At 44.5% G+C, this 14981-nt stretch overlaps 1 protein-coding gene across 1 annotated transcript in view; it reads right to left on the bottom strand.

The window, feature by feature from the left end:
* Positions 1-694: 694 nt before the first annotated feature.
* Positions 695-14981, bottom strand: part of LOC138635631 (endothelin-2) — a 15666-nt gene continuing 1379 nt past the window's right edge. Inside the window, exons 2-4 of the mRNA XM_069723208.1 lie at positions 8100-8250; positions 3188-3295; positions 695-2750 (exon numbers count right to left, since the gene is read on the bottom strand). Of these exons, the coding sequence (XP_069579309.1) occupies positions 2645-2750; positions 3188-3295; positions 8100-8250 (365 nt within the window). The 3' untranslated portion in view covers positions 695-2644. The remainder of the gene's footprint in view (positions 2751-3187; positions 3296-8099; positions 8251-14981) is intronic.

Below are 14981 nucleotides of genomic sequence, written 5' to 3' on the forward strand. Positions count from 1 at the left end.
AATTACTTAAAAAAAACCAACATGTTTTATATATTGCAGCCCGAAATAATTCAAATTTAATCAAATCAAATTATATTATATATCATATAAAAAGATAATGCAGGAACTACCAGTGAACGTGGTGGAGTAAAAAGTTCACTAATCACCAAGTAAATAATGTAAAATAGTTTTTTTTTTGTCTGTGACGTGGCATTTCCCCCCAAAAAACGTTCAATAAAAATATGCTGGAACAATTTTGGGGATTTTCAAATCCCTTATATTTTTCATCTAATGTCTTAGTTTCCTTTTTAAGTGTTTGGTTATTTATTTAGTTGTCTTGTTTTCTTCCTTCCTCTCACACGTCATGCTGTGATTCAGGTTTCCCACCAGGGGGCGCTGTTGTACGGTAAAAACCTCTTTAGATTGATGTTTTTTACAGATGAACTTGGCTCCGTTAGATTTACTGATTATTGTGATGATGACAGACGTTTCCCTCCGAGGAGACGTCCAAACATGCATCTCTCATTCCAATAAATCATAATAACTCAAATCTCCACTTGCATGGCCTGTCTACTGTCATAACGCAGAGCACGTGCTCCTGATAAACCAGCAGCTCCCGTTGCCGCCGCGAGGAGAGCGTCTGTCACAGTGGAGGCCAACCGTCGCGTCAATGCCGCCCTCTAGTGGCCTGAAGAAAAAAAGCACCGACTAATAATAAGATTAAAGATTGAAATAAGATATTTAATTTTTCCTGAGGAGAAAATTTGTCAGAGAAATAGTGAAAATTATATAATAAGATAAGCGTCACAGCTTAGTTAGTAATATACAGTTCTTGTTGTTACATGTCAAAATACACGTCTGGACAGCGTTCGAGCCTCAGCTTGTCATCGCTCTTAATCTCTGCTGTCAGAACCTCAACACCATCACAACCCCACTGCTTTTATTCTGAAGGGTCCAGAGCTCACGCTGACTCAGCAGGTCCTCCTATAGTTTAGAAAATCCAGATGAACCTCTGTGAGCGGTGCGGTTCTTCAATAAACCACAAAACTGGGGTTTGGACTTTTTTTGTTTGTGGATGTATTATTAAAACCGATCTGGTCTAACAGTTCCCTCCTACTTCCAGTCTTTATGCTAAGCTAACGGCAACACAAAAGACGTGAGAAATGTGAAATCTGGACATTATACTCACTTACACACAAATAAGTGTCTTTACAAAATGTCTGTCTTGTGTCACTTCCTGTCTTTTGTATGATTGTTTGCCCCGTCCCCTGATTAGTTTCACCTGTCCCTCGTTGTCCTTCCCTTTTCTGCTCGTTATACTTGATAGTATGTAGTGTAGAATAAATTCATCTCTGACATGAAAAAGGTGCTGACAGGTAGAAAAAAAGACGTCTGTCTTGTTGTTACATGCGTTCATGTGAAATAAAAAAAAAGATTCTCCAAAACAACACCGAGATTCTTCTTTACATTCAGAGATTTCTGCAGCTCCGACAAAAAAACCTCACAGCTCCAACTTTTCAAAGTTGCGACTGAAGTTCTTGTTGGAATAAGATGTTTAAGAAGGTTCATATTTCTGCATCAGATCTAGCTGCAGTACCGACTGTAGACTGTAGAGGGCGCTTTAATCCCATTCTGTCTGTCAGCATGTTCATAGCAGCTCATTCTTTGTCAAACCTGCTGGGGACGACATCGCAAACCACAAATAAATCCGAGATGTCAGGAACAAAGTCGAAATATTTTCAAATCAGACGACATGACGTGAAAACAAGTTGAAAATACACAAGAAAAAAAAATATATTTCAGGATATTTGTAATTTATTTTCTTAAAAAAAGCTTAAATATTTCACAAATAAATTTGAATTGAATTGAAGAACATGTCATGATATTTCAAAATAAAGCTGGTGTTTGTCATATTTCAAATTTAAAGTTGTAATTTTACATATAATTGTGAATGTTTTGAGATAAAATGAAGATACGTAAAATGTTTTAATATTTCAGAATAAAGTTCAAATATTTTGCAGGAACAGTTGTTATTTTTCGAGGGTAAAGTCACTGTAATATTTGTGGAAAACAGGTATCAGTCAATCTAATGACACTATATTTAAAATATATTGTATTATGTATATTTCTAAATAAGATTGATCTCATAATGACAAAATTATCTGGTAATATTGTGACTATCTTAAAAAACTGAATCACGTGCGATGATTTTTAGTTTTCCTGCAGGTGTGCTGCGACGTCTTATCGAACGTATCATACGGGGTTCAAAACGGTTCTTTACTCGGCAAAATGATTAATTATTTTTTAAATGCAACTCTTTGCTGACGATGTTCTACTTCTGAATCTCGTTCAAACAAACTAAATTCGAAGAAAATGAACCTGAAAAAAACCCCTCTAAAAGTTTCGGAGCTGCGAGGTTACCGCGACGATGCGGCTGCAGAATCTGACGGCGGATTGGCTGGAAGCTCGGCTGACGTGTTGTCCGTCCCTCAGTCGTTCAGCTGAGATCATGCTGGACAGATGAGGACAGACGTGAGTCGGCGCTCTTCATCATCGTACATTTACATAAACACACACTGTACACGTCCGAACGGATCAGAGGGTCCATTATCTGCTGTGTTTGATACATGAGGGACTTCGGAGAGGAGCGGCGGCGGCGCCCCCCTCAGGTCTGCTGTCGGAGGGCATGCCGGTTCCTTTTTTCCCAGAATGCCGCTCTGTGTCTCTGCAGCTGTTTGTCAGTCTTCCTCTTCACCGCAGCGTTTTCCTCTCTGAGGACAAAGAAGAGACGGCGGAGAGTTTGAGGCTTCGGTCTGTGGATTCAGGAGGATTTAGTTTAATCATCATTTTTCATCAGTGATTCATCACCTCAAACTAAAACCCAGCCCTCTGAGTTATCGCACCCCCTTTTTAATTTGGATTTTGGCCATTGCCATCTTTGCCAGTAAAGAGCAGGAAGTGACCATATTTGGACGAGCTGGGGGAGGAGCCAGCGGTGGATCTGACCGATCTGATCGGAAACCTGACGATACTACGTCCCGCCCACCGACAGCTGTAACAGAGTAGCGTGTTGAGTTGACTACAACCTCACCACTAGATGGCACTAACTCCCACACACTGCTCCTTCAATTAACATGTGTGTGCGTGCGCGCGCGTGTGTGTGTGTGTGTGTGTGTGTGTGTGTGTGCGTGTGTGTGTGTGTTCTTACTGCGTGTGGCAGAAGCTCAGACACTCGGCGTCCTGTGAGTCGCTGCAGAGACATCGACTGATCTCCCTCCTCAGACGCACCGAACCGAAACCGTACGGCACCACGTGGCTGCAGGAGAGAGACAGAGTTAGTGCACGACACACACACACACACACACACACACACACACACACACACACACACACACACACACACACACACACACACACACACACACACACACACACACACACACACACTGTCCGATGCGATGCCCCCTGCAGGAGATTTATTCGCGCTTGTGTTGAACTGTTTGACTACAAACAGCTGCAGCCGTTCGTCCTCTAACTGGGATGCTTCATTTCTTCCGTGGAGCGACTTCACATCCCGCGGAGTGATGGGAGCGCCTCCCATCGCTCCTCAGACATCCAGACATCCCGCGGAGTGATGGGAGCGCCTCCCATCACTCCTCAGACATCCCGCGGAGCTCTCCTCTGTTCAACGGCAGCACATCTGGGTCTCGTTTCCGCCCGAACCCGGCCGCCCGCCGCCCTCCTCCATCAGCTCTCAGCTGCTCGCTGACCTCCGGCTGGCTTCACTTCCACTTTCTGTCTGCTCGTGTGTCGGAGGGGTTGGAGAGCTCATCTTTAAAGCTTCAGTGATAAATCTGAGTGTCCTGAACTGTTGAACTGAGGCTCCGCGACTTATGGTCCCGCTGCTCCGACTCCTCCGTCAGCTGTCTGCTTGAAGCCGTTTGTGCCGAGAGGAGAACGAACGCTCCAACCATGTCAACGTTTTCTGTCCTTTTGTATCTCTATATCTTCTGCTGGCAGAAATTTTAATAATTTGAAATATATATATACGATGCAGTTTATTTTATATTTTTATATTTCATTTGGCCAAACTGACCGAAAATTGACGGAAGATTTGATCACATTTCTGTCAGTAGTGCAGAAACAGTGATTCTAGTCATATCGTTTCATAAAGTTCACTTTAGAGTCTTCACTCACTTTTTATTTGTCTCATGGTTTCATGATTTAGTGAAATAAATTTGAGTGGTTGACATTTTTTTTAAAATTTGGGTCAAGACCTCATGACGAAAGAAAAATGTTGAAAAACCACCGGATTCAAAAATGATTTCATTTCTACAAGCTTTTGAAGTTTTTTCACACCCGGAGACGACAAACAGTTTTACATACAGTCCGGTCTGCGTTCCAGTGTCAGCGCCCCCTGGTGGCCTGCAGCAGTTATGATGGAAGTGAGGTAACGCAGCTGCAGAGCAACGAAGCAGGGAGGAGGTCGGGGTGGACGGATGGGTCGACAAAACACAGAAAACAGATGTTTGTTTCATGTTTGTCTGACAGTCGATGTTCAATCATGACCACTTTAACCACCTGTTTGTTATTGTAACCATGACAACACAGGTCCTCCAACCTTAATGAAGTTCTTATTTAACCCGAACCAGGATCTTTTCTTTGTTTTTCATCTTAAACCAAACCCTTACTGTAATATCTATAACATCAATAAAGGGTTATTTATTTATTTTTCATTGTGGTGTATCTCCTGCCGGGTCGGGTCGGATCGGATCGGAGAGGAAATGTTGGACCACCTCTTGGTCATTGAGGTCAGAGGACTTTCTAAACCACAATAACATTGCGGTTGTTTGTTAAAAAAGCACCTTTAACCGCTTTAACGAAGTAGATCAGCTTCTACTTAAAATACGACCTCGCCGCTGCGGACACAACGTTGTGTTTATAACTGGACTGAAACAACACCGCGACCGTGGAAGCACAGGTTCGTGTTTTCAGCGACGTCTGCCAAAGAAACAAACCGTTTCATGTCTTACTGTAAAGTAAGCGAGTCGGCCACATGGCACATGTTAAACAAACCGCGCGTGTTTGAGTTCACCGGAGGTGGTTCTGGTTCTGGAGCAGGCTCAACGCTGTCAATCAGCTCCGTCTTTGCTTTGGACCGCAGCCACCGTCGGACGGTCGGAGACGTCCGTGTGAGAGCGACACCTCCGGTTGATTTCAAGTGCTTGTTTTTACACTTGTGAGGGTGAAAATCAGTCTTTCAAAATAACATTTACACTCAAAGTACTTCCTGGTTTCTGTATTGTCCTGGTGCGGATCAGCAGGTAGCAACACGACCTCCCTTCGAGGCTCAGATCAGTGTTGCTGGATATTTTTTAATGCTCCGAGTCTCTCCCGGCAGATTAGCCACATCATTATCATTACGGCTGTTGATCCTGGAAACACTGAAGACGTTCTGAAGCCTCGAGTTCGGGTGTCGGTCGTCACCATCTTTCTAACAATTGCAAATAAACCGAACCGTGTTTCAGTTTCATCTGGACCGAGTCCGCCTCTTCTGGCTGGACCAGATTTTGGTCCTTCGGCCCGGACTCGCGATCCGAGGCTCCCGTCACACCCGATAGTTTGGTTTGGGACCAAACAAGTAAAGTGTGGAAGCAGTCTCAGTGAACGTTTGTGCCCAATTTGGCAGCTTTACAGTCGTTTTTACAGTTTGCTCTAAACTATTTTCAGCGGCGGATTAATCCACAGAGTTTGTGGAAGACCTTTGATTTGCTCACTGCACCTTGTTGGTTAAGGAATAAAAACACGGGCCATCCCCGGGCTCAATGTGTCAGCGTCGGTTTCCATATTTTCAAACTCCATCGGCAGGACGTGCTGAAGACGGGACGGGGACGTCGGGATCTCCCAGCAGCCCGCGGGGCTCGGTGCAGTCACGGCGGGCTCTGCCTTCTGCTGTTTCAAAACCGTCTTTATGGCGAAGGCAGGAAGATTCCAGCTCACCGCACGGCTATGTTTAGACCCAAACTAACACTCCCACCGCCGCGGAGCCGTCCCAGGCTAATCTCTGGAAGCTATTTTGGTGACACCTCGTTTTCTCTCCTTAAAGTTAATTAATGCGACTCGTTGGCGCGACATGGAAAGAACCTACAGCGCAGCACGCTCTCGAGGAATATATCGACTGGTGATTGTTTGGCTCCACGTGGAAAAAGAAGAAATGCGGGAACTTAAGAAAGAAACAATTAAATCCAATTTACGAGTAATTTTTTTAAATCATTTTCGGTACAAAATCGACGAAATATAGTTTAAAATATGACTTTTTAATTGTAAAAATCTTTATTCGTCTTCATTCTTTTATTATAAATCTGCCAGTTTGATGCGAGCTGGGCCTGTGAGCAGCAGTTACAGCCTGAATGGGAGCGGGCAGTGAAGAGTTAACTGGCTGTGGGCTCATCAGGGTCCCACCAGAGTGATTTCAGACTCCCTGCGGTCTCCCGGCTGGGTCGGTGTTAAAGGGTTAAAAGGAGCTATTTAGAAATAGTGAGAGGAAACATGGCAGAAATTACCCTTCGTTAAGGAAAGGTGCTCTTTCTTATTAGCCCCACCACATCTAACTGCTTACTCATTGCTTGTGCACACTGAACTAAAATGAAGTTAATTGCTGCCAATCGTGAAGGGAGCTGCGCGCCTGCTTCCTATTTGAGGGCAGGGAACTTAAAAATATGAACAGCTGGACGAGGTAAAGACACGGTGAAAGGAAGTTTAACCAACGTGGTGCGACGCCATTTCAATGTTCCACCAAACCTTTTTTTTTTTTTCTGCCCGCTGCCCTTAAAACACTTCAGTCCTCTTAAATATTCAAAGCAAGAAATATCACAGAAGGGTTTGTAAAACTTCCCAGAAACGCTGCTATTTAAGTGGAAATATAAGAATATAACTCGAATGGTTGCATTGGATTTTAATGAAGTAAATATTTGGACTGAGCAGAAGACGTCAAACACACGTAAACCTCCGCTGAAGGTTTTTAACGTGGTGAACCTGTTTTTGAGTCTATTTTCAGGTTTTTGGGGGTAATTGTTGTTAAAATCTTTGTGTTTTTAAAGAAAAGGCTGGAAGACTTGTAAAAGCGACTGACCGTGGCTCAAGTTCGATTTGTTCTGCTAAAAAATACCCTGAACCTGCCCTGTGAGGAGGGGCGTACCGGGTTCAGTACCGAGGCAGTGGGTGGCTGATGTTCAAGGGATCCTGGTCCTGTTGTGGTTGATTTATTGGACCAGCAGGGCGGCGCCTCCTTGTGGCCAAACCAACAACCCCAACTGGTCGAGGCAGACGGGAAACCATAGACGATATAAAAACATTTGTAGTCTCTGGGTCTGAAAAAGTGAAGCCAATGCAGAATTGTGTTAAAGTGCAGTACCACCGAGGGCCACTAGGCTCCATAGACCCCCATTGAAAAAGCATCAAGTTCTCCCCTGAAATACAAAGTCAGTAAATGTTTTCCACAAGTCATCATGGTGTCGTTAGATAAACTCCCAGTAAATAATCCCAGTATTCATTAGATATTAGGACTCAAACATAGATATCGTATTTACGAGGAGAGACGCCTCGTCAAGCCGACCGGGCTCGATTGTTTTCTCAGAGACCAAAACACGAGGAAATCGAAGGCAGCGTCAGGCTTCTTCATTTGGTGTTTTACCAGGCAGGTACCGAGAATTCGAGATTTTTATTGTGCCAATGAGGCTTTTATTCAGAGTAAAACAAACTGATTGTTCCAGCTAAAAGTAAGAAAAAAAACTAAAGGATTATGTAGATTGTGCTTTAAAAGGATTGATTATTCTTGGAATCCGGTAACGTGATATTTAATTCTGAAAAGCACTGACTTGGTCAAACAGTGGGAGTTTATCTTAGTTTTGGACGCCTCCTGCTGGAACCTCCTGGCTACCGGTGCAGGAGAAATGCTTTCTGTCCCTCCTGGGAAGATTTCTGACTGTTCCTTATCTCTGTTTGGTTTTATTATCACATTTTAACAACACAGTGAGATTGATCCCGATGCTCCGATGTTCTATCGCTGAGAAAACAAACCCTTTTGAACTATTTGGTATTCTTAGCCTCGCAAGACTCACCTCGGGGTGTTGACCCAGACGATGCCAATGTGGCAGAAAAAAATACACTCCTTGTCCTTCTGGTTCTCACAGGAGCAGCGTTTCTCTCGCCGGTGGGCCGTGTGGGCGAGCTGCGCCAGGGGGCCCTCCTCTGCTGTGGGGCTGGTGGAGGCTGGAGAGCAAAGGTGGAAAAGGGTCATTAGTCGTTGCGTTCGTATCAATTAGTGTCTTTTGAATTGTATTCCTGTTGTGAGGTCATAACAATCTTTGAGTTAAATTCTTACATTTCCTTATCGTCACTGTTTGCAGGTGTTTTGATGGCATCAAACCTGATGACATCGTCAGACTTTACACATTTTAATGTTCAAAAATATCTTTATTTATCTTTCTGAACATAAAGATGTTTCCACCGCGGTCGGACCGTTTCGAGAAGCGTCAAGTGGATCGTCGAAGTGCAAAGGATTCAGCTGACCGTGAACGTCTGGATCAAATTTTCCGGCTATCTGATCGTTATTAAGACATCTGACTCTGAACCGAACGGATTTACTGCAGAAATCACATCACAGTTGAAAGGCCTCCGTCAGGGAGGAAGACTCACGTCGGTCACGCTGCTCATTGTTCTTCCAATGTCTGAGCCTCTTTTCTTTTGTTTTGGGAGTGTTGGCACCTTCAAACAATTCCCTGCTTCTTTAAACTCAAAGATGACCACACACACACACACACACACACACACACACACACACACACACACACACACACACACACACACACACACACACACACACACACACACACACACACACACATCCCATAAAGCAGACAGACAGCCTTTGATCTTGCTTTGAGCTCACACAGGGGAATGCTTTGGCATCGAAGGAAGGATTTGCACGGTTTACATGCGGGCACAAAATAACATCTCTCACCATAAATAGTACAAATCTGTTCTTCATACCGACGCGTCCCGGACAATAAAATATTTGAGTGTTATTCATGTAAAGTTTCCAGGGAAGCTGCGTTTAGTTCGAAGTGCTCGGCGTCTGAGCTGCCGAACTCCCGGGACGCCGCCGGTCACTCGGGACACTTTTATTGCCTGTAAAGTTTAAAGTACAAGAACTTCAGTCGTTGACTCAATCGGCCACATCGATCAGATGTAACTTCCTGCCGGTTATCCAGAGTCGGGCCGTGTTGGCAGGAAGCGAGCCAATCGATGTTTTCCGCAAGTTTTTTTGGTGTTGTTAGCTAAAGTTTTCTGGTGGTCCATCTGAAAATAATCCCGTCGTTAATTGATTTCCTGGCGCTACAGAAGAAGAGGACGCGGCAGTAGGAGACAGAAACACAGGAATTCATGTTTCATTTGAATCTTTTTCTGGGAATTTGGTTTTGGGATGCTGCTGTAGCGAAAGAATTTCCCCTCGGGGATTAATAGAGTACAATAAAAAAATAAAAATAAAAAACAATTAAAACTTGAGCTACGATGGGATGGAAAGTCGAGGTCATGTGACCTGCAGCTCCAGTCGCGGGTCGGTGCGTTTGTGCGCCGGCGGGTTCTCGTGTCCGACGTCCGTCAGCACGGCAGCTTCCTGCCAGACGTTGTCACGGTTTCATAAGGAAGGAGGTAATGATTGAAAATCATTGAAAACTGAGTTGCGTCGACAGGCGGTTGCACATTTTATATTGTTCTAACGATCCAAACTGGAGTGAAGTTTGTCGGAGGATGCTGACGGCTCTCCTGACCTCTCCGCGGGTCCACATGGCAAAAAAGTATTTCCTGTAATAACCTCCATCTCAAGGTGTGAGGTGGAGGGGGATTTATTTCTCCAGATTGGACACGCTGTTGGTCCGTGTGGTTCCCGAGGAGATCGCTGTCTCGCAGCGCCTCCTAATCTGGAGTTTGTCTTGTAGCGTGGATACACGAAAAGCAAACACGACCTCTTTCCCAGCGGTTTTGCACGGTGAGTTATGGCGCTGCCAAACCAAACTCTTCCTGAACGGAGGGCATTCTGTCCCGACGCCGAAAGGTTCAAATCCATTCGACGCTTTTCCAGCCAACGGTCATCATGTATCCTCCAGAACACGCAGCAAACACACTCATGCAATATCCTGCACTTCCACGTATATGTATACGGGTTAAACACGCAGGCGGGAAGTTTGGATCCAAAGTCTGAGTGGCTCCTCTGCAGATGTGAATCACTCGTGGTTATGTATAATTCTTAAATATCCAGCCCCAGGTTTCCCTGGTATCTGCCCAGAGCCCAGAAAACAACATCGTTTTTACACTAAACAGACGAGATAGCTGGAAGACTTTGTGACCGTTTGACAGAGACGGATTAGCGTGAATGCTAAGCAATGCTAACCAGCTGCAGCTTCACGTTTTGTTGGCGTGTTTTTATTCTTCTCATCGAACTCCCTGCAGAAGAACAAACGAGCCCCAAAAAATACTTCAGAAGAACCTAAAAAATGCCAAAAACTGACAAGCGAGTATCCCGAGCTAATCCCTCTTTTGGTTTTAATCACAGCCCGGATCAAACAGGCATCAGGTACTTGGATCGGCTCGCCGCGACTCCTCCGGTTTGTCAGCGGAACAATAGCTGAAGTTTTCGCTGCCATCGTTTCATCCTCGCCGCTGTAATTTCAGCACATGAAAGATCCCTTATTATCTTGTCGTTGACTTTTCTACTTCTCCCTGCAGCTGCTTCACAACTCTCCTCCTCCAACCGGCCGGCTGTCAGTTTTCAGACTCACATGATGAGTGAAGTGAAGACTTTGAAAGGAATTCGTCCAATAAATCTGATTCTGATGAAACACAAAGTTGTTGCCACGATAACAGACGATGTTTGAAACATGCCACGGACTCTGTGACTGTTGAAAAGCCGGTACCTAAAACTTCATTTTCACGTTCGTTGAACTCCCGCTGATGTGAAACAGGAAGCGGCAGCTCGCCCGATGAGCGACGACGCCACCGACGGACCTCCGTCACGACAAAACGTTGGACTCCATCGCTCGCATCCATCCGCGGTTTCCTCTCCCTCGTGGCCGAGGTTTTCCGAGCAGCATCGAAAAACAAAGACGTTAAAACAAACATCCCGAACCTTTAAAACTGGATGTTCACGGTCTGGTAATGGCTGCCAGACAGTGGGAAGCCACAAAATAACCATGTGAAGTTATTTCATCTTTTTGAAACCGGAGAATCGTTCCAATATTTTTCCATTTCTGGCACCGTGATGGTTCCATTTTAATCTCAAGGTCCAAAACTCCAACCTGCACGTGTGCCAACCTCCCATATGGAAGCAAATGTGACATCAGACTTTATGTTTTTTTTTATTGTTTCCTTGCTGAAGGCAGTGAATGGTGCTTTATGGATGTAAACAACATGTAAATGCACACTTCCTTTCCCATAATATCACGTAGTGTTTTGCGGTTTTCCGGCGCCGTTATTTGGGCGCCTGTGCCCATAAGCTCGCATACTTTGTGCAAAATTGTTCATGCTTCTTTGATTTCCATTGGTGGCTTTGAAGAAAAGAAAAGAAAAAAAAAGAATTGTGGGAAAAGCCAAGAGTTAAAAACCCTGTTTGGGCTCCTACATCGTTCGGAGGCTGCCAAGCCAAAGTTTAATTTCTTGCCGTGTTATGAGAGCGTCTGCTCGGCTCCACAGGGTTTGACAATATCTGACAATATACAGGCGGATCAGCTGCTGATCCCCGAGCGGCCTGTTTGTGTTGGCTGGCGTTGCTCTGCAGGTAAGAAGCCTCTCAGAAAAGATTCGGGAACACGGACTCATTTTCTTCGTATTTGTCAGCATCCACAAAAAAACAGACGTAAAGGAATCGAAGGTGTTTTAGACCCGAGCAGTAAAAAACAAAACAAAACAAAAAAAACAGGCTGCAGCTCGAACACGCTTGACGTCCGTCGTGTTTGTCTACCCTTTCGCCGACCCGGGTTTCTTGAAGGGGTTAATTGAGGCCAACGTAAACGCAACACTAATTTGTAGCTTTCGAAGGCCGAGTCGCCGGTTCGAATCCCCCAGACGGACTGGACGGAGAATGAAGCGCTCTCCTCCCTGGTAAGACTCCCGGTGACCCCCCGGGGCAGTTCGTCTTCCTCCGACCTCCCGTGAACCCGCCGTGCTCATGGAGGACATGGAAAGGATGTTTTCCAGATAAGTTTGGGGTCAGTAGGTCAGGTTGGGTACTACATCATCTGGAGGTTCCAACAGGTTTCTGAAGGGTTTAGAGATGATTAACGAGACGGCGCACAAACATGTTTTATGTCTTCTTAAATCAAGTGAAATAAAAACCTTCCAGGACCAGAACAGCAGATTTCAGACTCAGCTCAGGTCAAGGATTAAATCGATGCTCAGACATGATGAACGACCCAGCCGCCTCGTTTACGCTCGACTCCATCGTCTACTCCTGAAGATAAATGAACCTAAGCCGTCTTTTCCCTCCTTAGTTGAGATTCAACACGTCAACTTCACTATAAAAAGTAGCTGGTAGCAGCGATCGGGAACTCATTAGAGCTTTGTGATGGACAACACGCTGAAATGTACGATTCACGCAATAAAGTCAAGATGAAAAAACAGTTCAAAACAGTCCTGATATTTATTACCAAACTGTGTTTATGTGCTAAATGAGACACAATTTCTTTGTTACTGATTCTGAAGTTCAGTTTTTAATCTACACAAGACATCTTATAGAATTTATACCCGCAAAATGAGTAGTTTGATATATCCTCAAAAATCTGACTAATCTTGAAATGTAATTTTATTAATTTATTTCAACTTTTTTCCACATTTTGACTCTTTTCTCAACATATTCGCTTCTTTCTTAACTTTTCTACTTTTTTCTTGTGTCTTTGACTTTTTACTCGTTTTTACACTTTTTTCGCAGCATTTCAACATTTCCCTCGACGTTCTGATACTCCGTCGTATCTTGTGTGACCAGAGAGGTTGTTTTAACACTCGCTCATAACAAGATACAACAAACTGACTAAATTCAAAGGTCCGTTAGCATTTTACCAAGTCGGCCCGCTCACAGGACGCTGAAATGAAGGTGCAACTTTATTCTTGTAGTAAATGGTCGCTTGTTAGCACTGCTATTAGTACTAAGCTGCAAAAGTTAACCTAATCTCCAATGTGGTATTTAACGGGAGCAGCTGCCACACCGTAAATGTTTCCGTACTGTGATCCCGCCAAATAAAACGCTAAGTTCATTCTAACTATTGGCTAGAGTGAAGTTATTTTAGCGCAGACAAAAGGTTTAATCTATTTCTTGTGTTTTTTTGTTCTTCATATTTCATTCGAATAATAAAACACCAAACTCCAAACTTTTTTACGAGAGTTACTCTCACTTTAAAGTCCAAAGGTTCAGAGCTGCATGCTCACGAAGGAAGAACATGCGTTTAAAAGGCGATGGCGTGACCTCACACAGATTGTGTTTCAGGATATATTCCTCTTTGAACTGGCTGAGCCAACCGGCCCTCTTACACACTTATACGGGCTATTAGGTTTTATGTAGCGTCCTCGGTGCTGTCCTGTGATTTAAAAGGTGCTGTTCTCTGTAGCGGTCCCTAATAAGGCTCAGATGTGACATGAAGAACAGATAAAGACCGAAGGAAGAGAAAGAGAAATCACAGATGGGAAACGGAGAGTGTGAGGCGATGTGTTGACGGAGCGGCGCTCGATGAGTCCTCCGACGCCTTAAAGCTAACGGAGACGCTGCCCTAAAACTATTTCACCCCCCGATCGATTTTGCGTGGAAGGCTCAGAGGGAAAACAGCACACCAGGACATGAATATGCACCGTTGAACGAGAGGCTAGCAGATTTAGGGCCGGTCAGGACGCCGCAAACCACAAGCCGTATTTCATGATGACAAGGTCAACTGAAGGAGCAAATGCTCCTCAGACAACACGTGAGCCGGCCTCAACATCTCAAGACGATCAACTCTCGAGCTGATTTCACCATCAGATCTACGATGACCAAATAAAAACCTGCAGGTCGGTCCACGTGAACCCCAACGTGCCACAAACTGCTCCTTTAGCCTTTGAGCCTTATTCTGAAAGACCGAGTCGGTGTTTTAGTTGTAGTTTCAGGATTCACCTGCGGTTTTAACGTGTTGTGGAGACTTTCTGGTACCAGAAGTGTTTTCATTCTGCAAAAAAAAAAAAGCACTGTGTGAGGAATTATGACTTTTATTTGGCCTTTAAACTTATTTGACTGCATCATCTATGTAAACTACTAACAGTGTCTTTGATCCTGCTGCCTGTCTCCATTTTGTCTTTTGACACCTAAATCAACAAGAAGACAAAGTGGAGAATTGTCCCCGGGGGGCCTCACCGCTCCAGGGGACAATAAAAGCTGCAGCACTAAAATATCTTATCAGCAGACAGGTCATAAGCCCTGTGAAAACAGCAGCACATAAAGTTCACCTTGGACAGCTTTGTAATAGAAAGTCTGGGTTAAACTCAGACAGTTAAAAGTTCACCAGGTAGGAAAAAGAAAACAAACGGCGTTAATGGGAGTAAATGGAAGTAAATGAATCGACAGGTTTTAAAGCGTGACCCCCCCATCAGGACATCTCAGCCTCCACGGCTTCCATACGGACCGTCCTTATTCCATCTCTTCCAAACTTTATGCAAACTTAAAAGTCAACAAAGGTTCACCGTAATGTTGAGGCGGTTCTTTCTGCCCAGTCTGAAGGTTCAAGGTTCCCGTGGTAACCGAGTGAGGAACACCGAGAGGCAGCCAAAATCACCCAGAGCCGGGATTACGCTGGTTTTTCATTACCTAACTTGTCCGTCACTTTAAAAGGATTCAACATTTGAAATGAAAAGGGTTTTAGCGCAACGTCTTTAGCACGGACAGCTGCAGACTCTAAATCTCCACCGACCTTCAGATGTGATGGCCG

Source organism: Brachyistius frenatus, unplaced genomic scaffold (genome assembly GCF_029030835.1).
Source record: "Brachyistius frenatus isolate BFR_SWC_R1_liver_20210118 unplaced genomic scaffold, ASM2903083v1 Contig_320, whole genome shotgun sequence".
Classification (NCBI taxonomy): Eukaryota; Metazoa; Chordata; class Actinopteri; family Embiotocidae; genus Brachyistius; species Brachyistius frenatus.